This window comes from Chelonoidis abingdonii, chromosome 3 (genome assembly GCF_003597395.2).
Source record: "Chelonoidis abingdonii isolate Lonesome George chromosome 3, CheloAbing_2.0, whole genome shotgun sequence".
Lineage (NCBI taxonomy): Eukaryota > Metazoa > Chordata > Testudines > Testudinidae > Chelonoidis > Chelonoidis abingdonii.
This window is the reverse complement of record NC_133771.1, coordinates 40263099-40280863: the sequence shown is the minus strand read 5'-3', so window position 1 is coordinate 40280863 and position 17765 is coordinate 40263099. Positions and strand designations below refer to the sequence as shown.

Sequence of the window (17765 nt, the reverse complement as noted above, 5' to 3'; positions counted from 1 at the left end):
GTGTCTATAATATATAACTTAACTATTGTTGTATGTAAAGTAAATAAGGTTTCAAAATGTTCAAGAAGCTTCATTTAAAATTTAAATTAAAATGCAGAGCCCCCCCACCACCCCCCAGCAGTGGCCAGGACCTGGGCAGTGTGAGTGCCACTGAAAATCAGCCTACCCCTGATCTAATCTCATGCAGCACGGCTTCAATTGGTCACCTGCATGGTTTTGGTGGCACCTTAGTCTGTCTTATTCACTGCCTGTGGCGCACATTAGTTTAGTCTCCTGAGGACTAAAATGCTTTGGTTTAACTGACTTTGTTGGGCTCAACATAGGGTATTTGGATGGAATTTAATAGTGTGAGATATGCAGGAGGTCAGACAAGATGATCTAAAGATCCTTTCTGGCTTTAAACTCTATAAAACTATGAAAATCCTAGCCCTAGTTACTTGTATCATACTCAAAGGTTTTATACCGTACAGTCTAACATGATTTAAAGGACTTGTGTAAAATAGATGGTTCTTTGAAAAAAATCTTAAGTGTCAAAACTTCTGTGTGTCTGGAGTGCATTTTATGAGAAATGCTCCATAGTGTGTGGTTTTGGGTTTTGGGTTTTTTTGGTCACAAATAAAATGACACATGCACCAAATGGGTTGGGTAGGTGATTTTAAAGAAAAGTGAAATGCATAGTGAGACCTCCTGATGCAGTCTTCTTTTAGCCTTTTCACAAGTTACTTTCCTAATATAATTTTGCATTGGATTTTAATAAAATTTACAGATTATTTTGCTCTGAAACACGAGTAACCACATTGTCAATTCCAGTTTGTGAAAATCATTATTCTAAAGGGACATTTAAAAAATACACATTGAAGCTCATGTAATATATCAAACACTTTATTATTCATGTTTGTTATTTACAGTATTTACATATTGCACGTTAGCTGGAATGTTTACACATTGAACAGAAAACCAATGGCAGATTGTGTGTGTATATGCAAAATCCACACTCCTTTGTCTTGAGAAAACATGTTCACTTGGAATTGTGTTTTGTATTTGTCATGCAATTTTTGTAATTTGCACTCCAAGGGTATAATGTGACCCCTCCAACACTGAAATTTTTAAATGTTTGTTTTATCCAAACTCTCTTTTAATTGCATAAGCATGAAGAATATGAATGAAAACCACTGCTGTGGAGCAAATTCATTAAGAGTTTGGGGTATATAAACATAAACATCCCTCCAAGTCTCGGAATTCTGCAACAGAACATTAATTTCTTGGTGAAGGGTACATGCTCATGTAATTTTTGGCAGCACTACACATCAAATGTGGAGTGTACTTTTAAGTATGGAGCAGTATGTACCATTGGCAGTTATACTACTGTAAAGGATGTAGATCTGCAAACTACTGAAAACATACAAAACACGTTAAAAGAATTACAGGAAATAGTCTGTCAGTCTGCAAAAATAAATCCTCTTGTTCACAATGGAATATGTTATAAAGGTATTAAGTTCTTTTTCCCTGTTGGTTTCCAAGGCACTTCTCCTGGTTCTTGGTGTTTCTTTTCCGTATGGTAGTATCTGTTGTGTTTAAAATAAATAAATAAATTAGTTGCCTTTTATCACTTTCATATTTTAATTCAGCTGTTTAAAATGCATTTGGCAGATAGACTAGAGTTAGTAAATAAAGATTTTTGTAACAACTGCCTCTGGAGTAACACTGGGCATAGCCTCTGGAGAGAAAGCAAAGCACAGATGCTAGCCTTTTATGCAGTCTTGCTTCCTGGGGATATCATAGTTTAGGCAGGGAACTGCAGCTTTAAAGAAGTCCTGGTTAGGAAAGAGTGAGATGCAGCTCTCTGCCCAAGAGACATGACTGCTAGGAGCTGGAAACCTTTAAGTGGGTGTCCTTAATGGACCACAGGAGCAGAAAATAGGTGCAGCTTCCTTCAAACTGATAGGTGTAGAGTAGGGTTTTTAGATTTACATGTGTGTTTGTCTGGATATCTTAGTAGACCTAGAAGATTTCAGATGCTCTATGCTGAGGCACATCAGGCTTTCATTCCTGTTTCCCCTTCCTTTTCAGAAACCCACTTAAGGGGCCAAAGATTGGCTAGTAGTTACCTTTATCTTATGTCATAATGCTACAAAATTCCCACATCTTTGAAATTTTGAACTAGTCTTCTGCAAGCAACTAAATACCTCAACTTTGCTGTAGACTAGGACTCTGCTAAGAGAACACTTACAACTTCTGTACACTTACAGTGCTTAGTGAAGATGCTTTTTCCACTGATGAGAGAGTTTCTCCCATTGGTTTAGGTACTTCACCTCTTTGAGAGGCGGTAGCTATATCAGCTGGAGAAGCCCTCTTGTTGACATAGCACTGTCTACACCGAGAGTTCATTCGGAATAACTGTATCACTCAGGGGTGTGGATTTTCCACACCCCTGAATGACATAGTTATACCGACATAAATTTGTAAGGTAGACCAGAGCTCAGTCTGTCATTCTGCTGGAGACCCTCAATGCCATTTGACTGCAAAATCAAATAGGCATGCTGGCACTACCACTTTCATTTCATCCTATTTTATTTCCTTTTATATTACAAGAAACTAGATTCAACATGATAGTTAAGATTTAAGAAGCACAAAAATCAATAAATTTAAAGTTGTGCTGCTATAGCATCCCATTATCCTTCCGGCATGACTGACTACACAGAACCTGGTTCAGTGAAGAGCTCTGACAGATAAAACAGGATTGTGGACGTTAGAAGGCCCCAGTCCAATCAGCCTGACAGCTGCATGCACAGTCTGTAGAATCCTATGCCACTGTAGGAGTCTGATTGCAACAGTGGTCAAAAATCCTATTTTTCCACTGGTGTGTGCCTAGGAAACTACTTTGCTACAGGATGAGGATATAACCACAGTGGATCTCATCTTGGAGGTAACAAAGCGGTAATGGTATACATGGTATTGCCTAGCTAGTTGAGTGTCCCGTTCAAGGCTCTGGTCCTCATCTACAAAGTCTAAATCATCTGGGGCCCGTTACCTCAGCAGTCGTTTCCAAACAGCCCAGTTTGGTGGCTATGTCCATGAACTGTATATGACAGATCAGGGTACATCTTGCAGAAATAGGTGTCATAGGTATCTTGGTAGAGGGCCCATGGCTGTGAAACAGCCTTACACTGAAGTTTATGCAAAACAGGGCTTGTGTGGGTAGACGTGACCGATATTTAACTCCATTCAGTCTAAGTCTTTGAAAGAGGTTGTGTAGGGGGAAGGCTGTGCTCTCATCAGTTGGAAGTATTTTCTAATACATTTTTGTAAGAACCCTAGTACTACTCTGATTTAGAAATTTTGCAAAATAATGACTAAAAACACTATATACAACCATAGAATAGGGTCAGTTGCTATAGTATTACAGTTTTCCAATTTGTGCATTTAAAAATCTCAAGTGTTATGTTGCATTTCTAACAGCTCAGAATTGATAACTTTCATGAAGATAACCAAATGTTAACACGTTAGATAACTTTTAATAACAATTTTTATCTTGCATTCCTTGAGCTGTGCATCAAAAGAATACTTCTCTCATCACCCAGTTTTAAGATACTGGTAAGAAGAATGCTATATACGATTTAAGGTCTATTCTTGCCCTACAGTGTATTGAACCTGCATCTTTAACTGGGAAGTAGTCAAGTGGCTGGATGAAAAAAATAAAAATTGTAGCTAAAGAATGACTATAACCTTATTCTCTATTTTTGTAATAAATTCTTATTAAATATCTTTGCTTATGAACATAATAGTTATAACAGCTAAGCCATTAAAATGAAAAATAAATTACAGAAGGGTGTAATATTCAGGGTTTATTGCATTGTGAAGTTCAGTAGGTGTTAAGAAAATTCATTATGCTCTAAAAGAGAGATGGCTAATATGATATGCATGTTATGGTTTTACTATGGTCAAGTAGAAGAAGCAAGCTGTATATAAAATATTTAACAGGCCCCTGTCTCTGTCTGTGATTCTGCCCTAGGAAATTGTATTTTTCACCCCCAAAGTAGGGTCATATTTGTGTGTGTGGCAATCCCTGACTGTATGTGCACATGGCTGCATGCAGGGCCAGCGCTACCATTTAGGCGACCTAGGCAATGGCCTAGGGCGCCAGAATTTTTTGGGAGGGGCGCTATTTTGCCGGGGGGGCGACACGCGGGTCCGGTGGACCTACCGCAGTCATGCCGGCGGACGGTCCGCTGCTGGAAAGGCTCCGGTGCTGCCGCAGTCATTTTGGCGGACGGTGCGCTGGTCTAAAGGCTCCGGCGGACCTACCGCAGTCATGCCTGCCGCAGCTCCACCAGACCCTTTAGACCAGCTGACCGTCCGCCAAAATGATTGCGGCAGCTCCACCGGAGCCTTTCCCACAGTGGACCGTCTGCCGGCATGACTGCGGTAGGTCCACCGGACCCGCGGGGGGCGGCGAAATGGCCGTCCGCCTAGGGCGTCAGAAACTCTGGCGCCGCTCCTGGTTGCACGTTCACCTATCAAGCCACATCCAAGCTCTGGAGCTGGATGGGAAACTCACAGGCACAAAGGAGTTATGCATACTGAAGAGCTAGAAATCCAGCCAAAAATCAAGCCTATTGATAATATTTAACGTCATGCTATTCTGCTTCACAATGAATAGCAATCAGACACTAGCCAAGATTTTCAAAAGTGTTTGGGGTGCCACAATTTTAAGATTCTTCACCTGACACATTAAAGGGGCCTGATTTTCAGAGAGAGGATGACGTACACTTTCTGATAATTGGGCCTTTTTAGGGTGCCTCGGTTTGGGCACCCAAAATCACTAGTCACTTCTGAAAATCTTGGCAACAATCTCCAAGATTCACAAGGAAGGCTAGACAGCCGTGGGGCAAGTGCCTAAGACAAACACTGAGCAAAGAACAAAGGAGAATATGTTCTCGTTGAGGATGTGGTTAAACCTTTTTGGCAACTGTAAAGGAGCTCCTACTGCTCAAGATTCATTTTTGTAGTTCTGTGTATCTGCTGGCAGAGAGGGAGGTTAAGAATCTTTTGTTGAAACCTGAGCGTGCACAGCCTAACTTGTGCTGGGTTTGCTAGTGAATATCCACCTTTGTTCAAGATTGTATTATGCAGAAATTGTACATAATGTCACTGAGACAATTGTTTAAATGCTGTCTTTGTGTCTACTCGTTTTATCTGCCTCTTGGAATCTGAAGCCTTTTGCCTACCTTGAAACTGTGATAATCCCAAGCATGTTGTGAGTAGAAATCCAAAACAAATCTAACCTTTTTCCAAAATAATCTCAAAACATGGACATATGTCCATGCCTCTCCAAAGCAAATAAGCAAAAGCGAACTGCCAGCTTTCTAAATGATCGCTAGCATTAATACATCCCTAGCCTGCTGTCAGAAAGAGGTGAGTGAAATAAAAAGTTTGAACTACTGAGCAAGACAGAAAATAACAAAAATAGGGATAATGAAACTTGCCTTTTCTTTGTAAAGCACTGAGATCTACTAATGAAAAGCACCAGATAATAATATAATAATCCCTAGCTCTTACTGTTTTGACTTGTATAAACAAAATACTCCAGGCTTGGAAATTGAAAATAATGTCATTTAATTAGTTTGGAGCATGGGTATTTTCATGCTTAATCAGACCAGTGGTTCTTCTAGCAGTGTGCTGTCTCTGACAGGTACCAGTATCAGATGCTTCAGAGGAATATGCACGAAGCCCTGCACTTATGGAATAACCAGCCCACATGGAGAGTTTGTTTTTATCTCCCACTAGGTAGAGGTGCCCAAAAGCATGATTTAAAGATAACTAAAAACAGAACAATGCGGTCATATTAAACTTGTGGAATAAAAAGGTGTATTCATTAGCCATAGAGGGATGTGAGTGCATGCAGACAACCACTCCTCACCACTGAGAATAACAGAGCCTCTTTTTAAAATTGAAGAAAAATATATTGTAGATCTCAAAGTTCTCCTAAATTTTCATAATTTGACCTCTTTCCTGTGGCCCTAATTCAGGAAAGCATTGAGCATGAGTGGAAAGTTAAGCGCATGCTTAAGTGCTTTGCTAGAAAGGGCCCTCAAAGTGTATGATTTATTGGTTTCCAAATATGTGACCACTACCTATACACCACTACTTAAGTCAGCATGGCTAATGAGGAAAGGCAGCCATGTATCACTGTGCACTTTTATTAATAATGCAGCCATGAATTTTGTCTTCAGTTTAGGGTGCAATATAAAATAAGTGGGAGGAGGGGGAGTTTAGACAATAAATTGTGAGGGGAAAATGAGCACACATGAAATGTCTCAATGTGGCAAAATATTCCAAAGATCTATCATCATTATTACTACTATGAATTTAGAGCCAAATTCTGCTCTCTTTTAGACTCATGTAAATCTGGAATAATTCCACATAAGTAACTGCTTTAGAGTGGTAGAACATAGCAAAACTTTGTCCCTGATGTTCAATGTTTGTCTTAACCCTTGACTTACTAGTAGCTACTAAGATGACAGCAAAAGCAAGAAGTGTTTATTTTCTGTTATCTTGTATATCAACTGTTTATTCATTAGAGATTGATTATTAGCTTAATTATCTTAGGTATATGATATGGGTTTTACAGTTTGATATCTATATATATTAAACTGGCATTATGTTGCAAAATTTTGAGTATCTCTTAAAAGCACGCAACAGGCTGGGTCCAGCAGAAATTTATCCAGAGCCTGCACAGAGATGAGTTTGACTGACTTGTGTAAAAGAGCAAGAGAACTGTTTTCCTCAGAGCTCCTTCTGTGGAGGTGATGGGACATGATGACAGCTCCACCATGCTTTTCCACAGGAGATGTCTTACATGGAAAAGTTGAACCGTGCAGCAGTTTCAATGCATTATCGGGAAGAGTTTGTGGAGTGACAGGAAGAAAGGTCCTCTATAGATCTTCCAAGTTTGGTAGTGAAATCTATGAATCTTGAGACACCTGTGATGACAATCAGTTCTTCTTCCCACTAAAGGAAATCACTCAAGAATTATGCTGCTATCAGTGACAACCCAGCAAAGGTTGTGCCTTTTGGCCACTCTCGGGAGAGTATGAGCCCCTGGCATTATGGATTTTCTAACAGAAACTCACCAAGTTTCAGAGTGGACAGGTGCCCCTGAAAGAAGCTGCCCCTTGTCCCTTCTCACTCTGAAAACTCATAGAATGCTAATCGGAGGTGTTGATGCAGAGAGACTTTCAGGAAAAGGGGAAAAGAAACAATGAATTTTAGGATGTGCTCCCCCATCTATGCTTACTGGCAGGTATTTGTAGCAATACCATTCCATCCATGTCTTGCAGTAGAATGTATGGATGATAGGTGCCAACTAGCTCCCTGAATTGCACAATTCACTACCTTGGAACTGCAGAGTTCCCTTACCTAGAACAAGGAATTTACCTCCATATACTCAGCATCAGTCTCGCAAGTCTAAGTGCCATATGCAATAGCTTTTGTGATTTCACCCTTAACCAGGCAAGATCTGGATCATGGAGTTGCTTCCATGACTGCATTACTGAGGGTAAATGAAGCTTTCAGAAAAGGGAGCACTTCTACAGCTATAGGACCTCAGGAACTTACAGACCTAATTTGTGGCTGGTTTGGTTTACTTCATAAATTAAAACACATACAACTGTATTTTTGTCTCAGCTGATGGGGGACAGGACGTGGACTAGTGTGCAAGATGTCAACTCTTAGAGGTATAGATATTTTGGGAGGATATTCTTCCCTTTGTGTGCACTGAAATTCCCATTCTCTCTAAAAAGAGTTAAGCAGGTGCATCAAGGAAAAATAACCCCTTGGACCAGAAGTTGGACATAATGGAAATCCACAGAAAGCTGAGTAACATACATATTGGGGGTATATGACAATGAATTATTCTAGGAATACCAATGACATCTGTTTTTTTAAAAACTTACATATCTATAGTTATGTATATATTAAACCATATTAAAATGTACCCAATAAATTTAAAACTGTGGATGTGAACAGGCAGCCAGTGCCAATAAACACAATTGTACACTGAGTCAACTTGAAAAAATCAGCAATGGCTGCTGTGTTTTGTTCTATAAAAGCAAATTCACTATCTGCTAACTGCATACTGCTCTGAATAATTCACATCTGATGTCTATGGGTCTTTATAATGCCTTCCAGTAGGGGGTTCCCTTTATTTATGGCCAGTATTTTCCCAGATTAAGATAGTTATGTCAAGTGCTTTGAAAAGGGAATACCTTAGCCAAAAGAAGATTGTTTTTACACTCATGAATGTTTTATGTCCACAATGCAAAATCCACAGCTTTGCTATGCAGTAGAATGTTATTACCTCTGTCAAAAAGCTTACCTTATCCTTCCATGCACATTGGACTTACTGCCAACCGAGTAAGAAGCCTGGCACATCTTTTATAGTCTGCCATGAAAAGAATCATAAATACAATAACTCAATGACACTGCTAAAGTCACAGATTTTGGTTTCAATAAAATAAAATTGATAGAGGTGCTGTTCAAACTATCATAATTAACTTTAATCAGTACTTTGATATAAAGACTTAGGTTATAACAGGGCAGACATTGGCCCCATATACCTAAGAATTACCATTCAAATATTAGGTGCCTAATTTCTGTGCATTTTCTTTGCAAATTCTTTGATTCTTGCACAAACAGCACAATTGTGCATGCAGACAGCCTGTGTGTATGAATATATGGCCAGTTATACATCTAACTAGCTATGGTGTGCACAGGTATTGGATCTGAAGCTGCAATCATGGCATCTGATTGTGCAAATTAGGTGTCTGAAGTGGCACTGTCCCATCATTGAAATGCAGCTCTCTGTGAACTAATAGTACCAAGATAAATAATAGTGCAGTCCTCCAACTCATTATCCTAAAACAATTTGAAGAACAGAGCAATAGAGTCTTGGAGGCTCAGATCTTCAAAGGTATCTAACTCTTATTGAAATGAATAGAAGTTAGGTGTCTAAATATCTTTGAGTTCATAGAATTAAAAAAAAAAAAGACTAGTTACAACTTATGTTTCCTCTGGCAGTATAGGATGGTTCCCTGCACTATATTCTTTGGATCTTTGCATAGTCTTGTTACACACATAATGAGTGGTGGTGGTGTAATGCGTAAAACTGAAGCAGTCACGGCTGAAAATGTTTCATACCTACAAAGTTCAGTCAGGTGATCTGTTTTGTGTACAGTGCAATCTGTGTACAGTGCAGATGGAAAAGGAATTATTCAAAGATTGCTCACATGCTCAGTTAAAGACCTCCTGCAATCCTACAGCTAGCAGCCTGGGTTACAGTTCAAGTGTCAGTGTCTATCCTACTACCAAACCGCAAAAAGCACTAGAAAATGTACTGGAGGAAATACTCTTGTACTGGCAGTGGGATAGGTCTTTTCCCTCTCTGAGGCAGCAAACCACAGGTGCTTTATTTTCTTGTTTCATTTGTCTTTATAATAGTAGGTAGCTGTACCCAGAAATCAGAATTATAAAAGCGGTAAAGTACTCACATTACCACCTAAACCAAGCTAAGGCTATTATACATTGAGAATAAAAGCACCGTATGTATTTCAAGATTCCATGAGAAGTTCTCTGAGAGACATATTGATAAAGTGACATCTACGGTTGATTATCCATTATATTGTTTGTTATCATTTCCCTAATGCTTAAGTAAGCCATGTGTTTGTGAAAGGTGCCGGATTGTCAGTCCTAGAGCCCTCTACTCATAAGACAGGTTGAGTACAAACACCACCAGTGCCAACTCTCTGCTGTTTCCTACCAATATGAAGCATCTGTGGGGAAAGAGCTAATTCAGTCTTTAAACCCTTTTGGTCTTTGGCTTTGCTGCTGAATGTTCCAATTAATGCTGAATATGATGTTGATTTTTGTGATCTGGTTCACTGGAAATTAGGTGGAGACCATCATCGTGTTTCAAATATACTACTAGATTATCCGTATTTTACAAATGGGAAGAAGGCTCACACTTCTTAATAAATGTAATATTAAAATGTACAGATTGTTACAAACGGGAAAAAAAACATTCTTAAAGCATGGAACTTTGAGTCAGGAAGTCTTGGTTCTATTTCTAGCTCCTCAACTGACCCGCTAGGTGACCTTGGCCATATACATTAATGCGTGCCTCTCTTGTGAAAAAGGCTTTGGAAAAATAGCTTCTTCTTACACAACAGGTCTGCTCCCAGTTTGTATTCAGAAGCTGCTGTGCCAAAAAAATAATTCGTGCTCATCTGTAGTCCTTTTCACACTGCACTGTCAACACAGCTGAGACATTTGTTCATTCTTATACATCAGTGGATTTGTTTATTAAGTTCCAGTACAGTACACCTTTCTAACCTGCTGAAGGAAAGGGTTTCAAAGGTGCCATTGAGGACATAATTGGAAGACCCTGAAGTTGCCAAAACATAACATGCCATAATTTGTCTGTAGAATATGTGTTATAAGTGATGATGCATGAAAATTGTGTGCACTTGATTTGGAGACATGAAGAGACAATAAACCTGGAATCCTAGAAAGCAGTTTTAACAATCATTTTACACAGTACATCCACTGGAAATTCTGTGCCTCAGTTTCCTCATCTCTAAAATGGGAATGATAATACTTACCTCACAGGCAGAGGTGAAGATCGATTAATATCTATAAAGGACTCTGAACTCTTTAATTGAAAGGCACTGTACATTTGCACAGTATTGCCACTATTGTCTCCTGTAGCCACCCCAATCAACAGCTTTCTGTTTTAAAAAAGTTAGCTTTGGTTTGTGGCACTTACAAGCTGGGATGGTGCAGTCTCTTGTATTGTGATAAAGCCGATGAAAGTGTTTACTGCATTTTGGACTAAAATAGAGAGGACCTGAAATACAGAAAAAGAACAAGTCATGAGTCAATACAACACAAAAGGCTTAGCAGAAGGGGAATGGGATTTATGAGTATGAAATGATGGATACAATGCAAAATTTAAATGTACCTGTTAAATGCTTTAAAAACTTTTCTTTCATCCTCAAATCTCTAGGAACTATTTCTGTTGAGGGGAAAAAAAAGTATTCATTATACTCCACTGCAAATGTGTTTGTCAAGGATGGTAGGGCTACCACAGGAGGTGCCAAAATTTTGCTCAGCTGAGACTCAAAATAACTGTTTACTAGGAGATTGAGAGCCACAAAGTGGAACAAGTTGTAGCTGCCTTTATCTTTCATATAGAGAGACTGCTAAAAATAATGTGGGGCATTGCAATGCTGGGACCAAGAGTGTCCAGCAGCCCCACAATCACATTAAAAATGAGAGTAATCACGAGTCACATTGTAGGGCTCTGTGGGCCACATTTTGGCTACCCCGTATCTAGGTGTATCACTTTAAGATTACTAGTGCTTAGAAACTACACCAGGGAATGGTCTCTGGGCTGTTCTGTGGTTGTCTGTGCAACATTCTCCTACAAGCACCTGCACTGTTTTGTCACAGGCAAGTGTTGACAAGCACTATCTGAAATAGCTATTGTGAAGATGAGATTGAATTGTTATATTTACAGGAAATCTAGAAATAGCCCTTGTTTTATCTCTAGCATTAAATAAAATTCACAGGAATATAAAAACAAATTGCTTTTCCCAACTCTTGTTGTTTGCTTCTCTGCATTTTGTGTTCAGCAGATGCCAAAATGAAACTGGTTTACTGAAATCAATGTTAGCCTCAACTCTTGTTTGTGTCCTGTTGATTTACAGTTATCTTTGACTGCTTTCAGTTACTAACTCTATGCCGACAGCTTAGTGTTGATTGCGTATGATACTGTACTTTATTTGACCATAAATGCCTAAATAGCCTTTTTATTCCCCTGGCACCTCTTATCACGTTTAAAGCAAAGAACATTTCCACCCAGATCTGATTCACTGGTGAGCTTAGACATTTCTCAAAAGTCATTCTTCATTTACTTCTAACTTTAGTCAGTCTGAGTAAACTTGACCATATCATATTTGACCTAATTGTGTCATGACGAGCATTAAAAGCTTACATGCTTCTCTCAGAAGTTTCCCATGGGACAGAGGCGCTGGGAAAGTGATGCTAAGACTGAAATAAAGGAGGGCTCTAAGCAATAGTTTCTTTTCAGTGGCAGCAGCTTTGCTGGGAATAAATTCCATTATAATAACAATAATAATAAAACATCCCTTTCACGAGTCAATGACACTGGTACCAACTAGTCTGTTTCTGAAGTGGTTTTCTCATTGCGCCATATTCACCAGTTCATGCCAGATGCTTTGAACTGATTTGCTTATGCAGGACAGCCATAAACTCTGCTTAACCTCCTTGTTAAACTGAGTTTACAGCTGCTTTGCTTTGCTACAGTTGCACAGAGTAGTTGGTTACTCTAGTCCATTAAGCTTGTACCATATATTAAGAAAAAGGAACATGTTCTTATTGTACTGAGTTTATGGGGAACTGTTAGGTTGTTTTATTTAATATCTTCACTAATGATCTAGCTAAGAGACTAAAATCACATTTTAATGACAGTCATGACACCAAATTAGGAGCAGTTGTGAACACCATTGAGTACAAAGAAAAGATACACAGGGGTCTAGAGAGATCAAAAGAGATGAGTAGAAAATAAGAAAATGAGATCCCCCTTGGGAAAGTGTAAACTGATATATCTAGTGAAAAATAATCCCAAACCTAGATACTCAAGGGAAGGGAAAAATTGAGAGGCAGTAATTCTGTTTAGGAGAGATGGTGAACAGCAAGCTAGACATGAATTTACAATGCAACAGGGAAGCAAGAAAGACCAATTCAATTTTGAGCTGCATGCATACAAGCAGGACATCATGAAACAGGCATACAGTATAACCATCCCTTCTCTACATCAGTCTGATGTGACTGCATCTGGGATATTACACACAATTCTGAAAAACCTTATTACCAGAAACAATATTGACTGGAGAGAGCTAGGAGAAAAGCAACTCAAATTATTAGAATGATGTAGGGACTGATTTAGAAGGAAAGAATTAAAATTTGCATGGGTTGACTCTGGTGGTTAGGGACAAATGATGAAACTGACAAATATCTGAAAGGTGCAAGCACCAAAAAGCTAAAGGGATGAATAAGGTTATCAAAAAGGGGAATGAGGCTGCCTAGCAGGAAAAGCTTCCAGGTCTGAGATCTGTTAGGCTGTGGAATACTCTCCCCAGGGAGATGACAAGAAGGTCAAGTCCAGGGACGTTTAAAACTATAATCCACAGGATTCCAGGCCATTGGACTAGATGAGCTAGGGTAAGCAGGCCTTTTCATCCCTGATTTTTTTTACCCCAGTCCATCTCACTGTTCTTCTTTATAAATATAGAGTGTATAAAGCCAAAGCTCATGCAGGTCTGGCTTTGAACTTAATGCATTTCTGAAGTATATTAAACTGAAGTGAGAGTGGAGTTCTACTCTGGGATTTTCAAAGCCAGTTTCTTGTGTAGGAATCCTCTGTATTTTTGAAGCAGGTCTGCAGATCTCCTGAGGGGTTAGCTAGCACCTCTTATAAGAACTAGTATAGTTCTGATTTCCCCTTCAAGGAGAGCAAAGTTGCCCGGAAAGGAAAGAAGCAGACTTACCAGCTCTCTGCTCGTCCTGGTACTCTTCATAATCAGCTACTTCTCTTCGGTCTAACGTATAATCGCGGTTGGAGAAGTATTGCACCCCGTTGTCCTCTTCCACGTGGTGTCTTTTCAGTTCCTGAATAATCTCCATGATGAGATTGAAGAGGCTTTGCCTGTCTTTTAGGTCTATGGAGTCAGTCCTCTCTTTGCAATAACCTGCTGACAGCATTAAGAGCACCAGCCCCAGCAGCACAGGAGACTTCAGTCCGCTCATTGCAAGTTTGAACTGGAGGGTGAATGAGCAGAGGAAAAGAAATGATCCACTTTGGGGAGACTCCTATTTCACTGAAAGAGAAAAATGGGGGTGGGGGAAGGGAGAGTCACGGGGGTGAAATCAGAAATACTACAAGGGAAGAGCAAAGAGGCTACTTTGCACATTATGTAATCAGGGTGCCTTGTTTCCTCCCTCCCACTACCTCCTTAGCTTTTAAAATGGACCAGATTCCCAGCTGGTGTAAATTGGCGGCGCTCGAGTGAAGTCAGAGGATTTGCACCAGTTGACGAGATGGCACAAGCTGCCTTTAACTTGCCCTACCAGCAGCAACTTTATTTTCCCTGCAGTGCCGACTACCGAGCCGCTCCGCCGGCCGAAAGCTACGTGAGTCAAAGTACTTCATGCTGCCTTCACGTTTTTCACGGTGTAGCCGGGGCTGACTCCGAAGCGCGCAGCCCCCGGGACCCGCCTTCCTCGCGCAGGGCCGGAGGACGGGCATTCTTAACGTCATTGGAGCCCACACCTGTGGGGACAGCGCGGCTGCTGCATGGAGGAGCGCGTTCCCAGGACTCCCGTGGCCCTTCCTAGCCCGCCCCCCTTCTTATCTCCAGCGCGGCGCAGAGGCCAGTGCTGACACGCAGCCCACGAGGGGCCGGCGGCGGGCGAGTGTGTAAACAGCGGTGCGTGTCTGCCCAGCCAGAGGCAGGGACCAGCCCGCTGCGGAAACTTTCCGAACACTCGCACCTCAACGCGCGCGCTGACTTCCAGAGCCAAAGCAGCGCGTGTATTGCCCAGCCATGCCCAGGTTTAGCCCCCGGCAGGCGCCCTCACTGCTTCCCACCACACAGCGCTGGGAGGCATTGCCGAGAGGCAGGCTGCTCCCCCCACGTGCACACGAGCGGCGGGCCACCAGCCGCACCGAAGGGCTGCCCCTGCTGCTCTGCCGGGCTTGGGTACCCAGCGCGGTCCGGCCCCCCTACTCTAGGGAAGTCGAGAAGCTCCTGCGCCAGGGGCAGTTTAACCGCAGGGGCCGGTACTCGAGTCTGCCCCGAGCCTCTGGCAGGGAAGGCACGTGGGAGCCCAGCTGCGCTCCCTCCCCCCCATGCTCCTAAAGCGCCCGGAGAGGGGAAGGAGCCAGCTTCCTCCTTGCCTCGCACCTGTCTCGCCTCTCTAGCGGAACCCTCCCGCGCCGGCAGCAGCCCCGCGCCTGATCCCTGGCGCGCCCGGCTCTCCGGGGCTGAACGTCGAGGGAAGCGCTTAGCCCCGCCAGCCTGGCTCCGCCGTTACCTGTCTCCGGCCCCAACGCCGGCCAGGTGCTGCCCTCACTCACTCCCCCCAACGCGGTCCCGGAGTTTCCCCGTTGCCTCCCGTCGTGTCCCAGCGCACAGGCTGCATCCACCAGCTACTCCAAGGCGGCCAGCTTATATAGGCGACGGGACACACACGAGGCGGCGGCTCCGGCAGATGTGATCGACTCACTCGCAAGTGGGAGGAAAGCAACAAAAGTCCACTCGGCAACCCGGCGCCCCCTCCCCCAGTGCAGGCTTGCTCGCTCCCCAGCCCCGCGCCGACGTAAGGAGCCGGTCCCGAGCGGGCTGTGCCCTGCCTTTAACGGGGAAGGCGCCTCTGAACTAGGCATCGCCCGCCGCGCAGAGCCCCGTCCGCCGGCCCCCTCGGACCCCGCGCCTCGGCTGTCACTTGCCAGGGGCGCGGGGGAAGCTGCGTGGCTGCCGGGAACTTTCTGTGCCGCTGTCAGTCCGTCTGTCTGGGGGGAGGGGGCGGAGCTGGGCTGCACCTCAGTCGGGAAGCCTGCGGTTATGTGGCGGTGGGAAGGAGCCGGCATGTGCCGCCTTCCGTTATTCTTGTAAAGGGTAATTCTGCAGCGCTAGGAGCCGTGACTGGAAATCCGCCCCTTCCCCCCCGCCCCCCGCAGCCAGCCCGGGAGAGAGGCGCCGCGATCCACGCGGGCTCTGTCCCGAGCGGGGCCGGTCCCCCCATGGCGGGGAGTGCCGAGGGGCAGAGAGCTTTCCCGGTGCCTCCTGAGACACTCAGGAAAACCTTTCCCCCAAGCCTGGATCCTGCCATATTAACATTCACACACACATCCTGCCTCGAAAACACACTACCAAGGGAGTAGGGGTGATGCTGAAACACGATCCAGCTGAACGTTTCTGTTTGCTTTTATTGTGTAGCTAAACCTCACCCTCGCAGCGGCGAAAAGACAAATAGAAAGTTGGCTCGAGCGGTGGGATGTGCTCCATGCAGGGGAGGGGACGCTCCCCAGCGCCTGTGTACTTCGATCGGTAGGTGAAGCTTGGAGCTGGGAAGCCAGAGCGGTCCCCTCGCCTCCCACTTCTTCCGCTACACTCGGGAGTCACTCAAGCAAGCCGTGAACACGGTGCCATCCCCGAGACACGCGCTGACAACAGCGACACGTAGTGGCAGCGAATGTAATTAAGCTCCAGGGAGCGTTCTATACGGGGGTATCCCCCTGCAAAGTGAAAGTGACTTGGAGGGCAAGGTGAAAGAAACGGAAGGAGATCAACATCAAGGGCTCCAATTAATCCGAGCCCTTGCTCCAGAAGCCATTCCTCCGAGCCTTCCTTTCTCCTGGGTGTACATTCCAGATTGCGCGTGTCAACTTCTGCAGGGCGTGCGAAACTTTACTATAAAATTGTCACAATGGCTGAAGTACTGCTCTGCTGAAGCCCAGCAAACATGCTTCTATGCTTGACTCCAGTTCATTTCTTTGTATCCAGTGTGTGAGAGAGAGCGAGAGAGTATGTGAGCCAAAGAAAACTCCATATTTGTGTAGGTGCCTGTCAGACTTGTAGCTGGCAAAACAAGACACCGTACAAAAGAATTCTGTCTTTGTTAGTTCCTCTGTCAGACACACAGTTGTCTGTATATGCGGGAACATACCTGCTTCATTTCCAAGAACAAAAGGGAAGATTTATCCTAGTTCCTACCAGAGTGAATATGAAATGTGAACACATCCTGTGAAAACAATACCAGACTTTTATATAGCCCTTTTCATCAGTACAGTTTAAAGCCTTTTGCACACACACACATACACACGGGGGTAAGAGAGGGGATTTTCTTTTCATTAAACCCTACAAGTAGTTTATATATAGGGTGAGGCTACTACTGGGTTTGGCTGGGACAGTCCCTTTTTTAAGCCCAGTTCCAGCCTTCCTGATTTTTTGGGCATTTGTCCCATTTGCTCTTGTCAACTAGATCAGTTGATCACAAGAGCAAATGTCCACTTGTGTCAAAAAAGTGGGCTGCCGAGAAATGTGTGGGGGAAGCAGTGATGCCAGCCCCGTGCAAAGGGGGAGGCAGGGCTTTGGTGGGGGATAGGCAGGGGCTCCAGTGAGCAGTAACGCCAACCCCATCCTTGTGCGGGGGAGGAGGCAGGGTGTGAGCAAGCAGCAATGACTGCCCCAGCCTCGTGCAGGAGAGAATAGGGGCTCAGGCCAGCCTGGCATGAGGGCAGAGCTCAGGCGAGCAGATTGGGCCAGTCCAGGGACGAAGGGCTCAGGCTAGCCCCAGATGATGTCCCATTTTCTCTTTGGAAAATATGGTCTCCCTATTTATAAATACATATGTTTTAGTCTAACTCCCTGTTGAACTTGATATATACAGTTGCGCCATTTCAGATTTTGGTAGGAGGGGAGAGACAACTTTAATCATGATTCCAGGGGCTACTTGGGCACCTGAAAACTCTTGGTTTTTTGCAGATAATAACTTAGAAATTATTATCTAAAGGTGCACTGTATCTAATTCCTATATAAAGAAAGAAAAATAAACAAATATTAGACCCACTCAGCTCTAATACTACCACGTTCTGATATCTTGTGTCAATTCACTTAAGGGAC

General features: G+C 43.3%; 1 protein-coding gene across 2 annotated transcripts; it reads right to left on the bottom strand.

The window, feature by feature from the left end:
* Positions 1–866: 866 nt before the first annotated feature.
* On the bottom strand, positions 867–15278 carry ALKAL2 (ALK and LTK ligand 2). Of its 2 annotated transcripts, none has more exons than XM_032783142.2 (6): positions 15175–15278; positions 13629–13958; positions 11018–11071; positions 10823–10903; positions 8378–8443; positions 867–1565 (listed from the first exon to the last, which is right to left on the bottom strand). In XM_032783142.2, the coding sequence occupies exons 2-5, from the start codon at positions 13885–13887 to the stop codon at positions 8379–8381; spliced, it is 459 nt and encodes a 152-aa protein (XP_032639033.1). In that variant the 5' UTR covers positions 13888–13958; positions 15175–15278; the 3' UTR covers positions 867–1565; position 8378. The 2 variants fall into 2 exon arrangements, with proteins under 2 accessions (XP_032639033.1, XP_074919799.1); XM_075063698.1 differs by lacking the exon at positions 15175–15278 and adding an exon at positions 14200–14498 and having other exon boundaries at positions 13629–13950.
* Positions 15279–17765: the final 2487 nt, after the last annotated feature.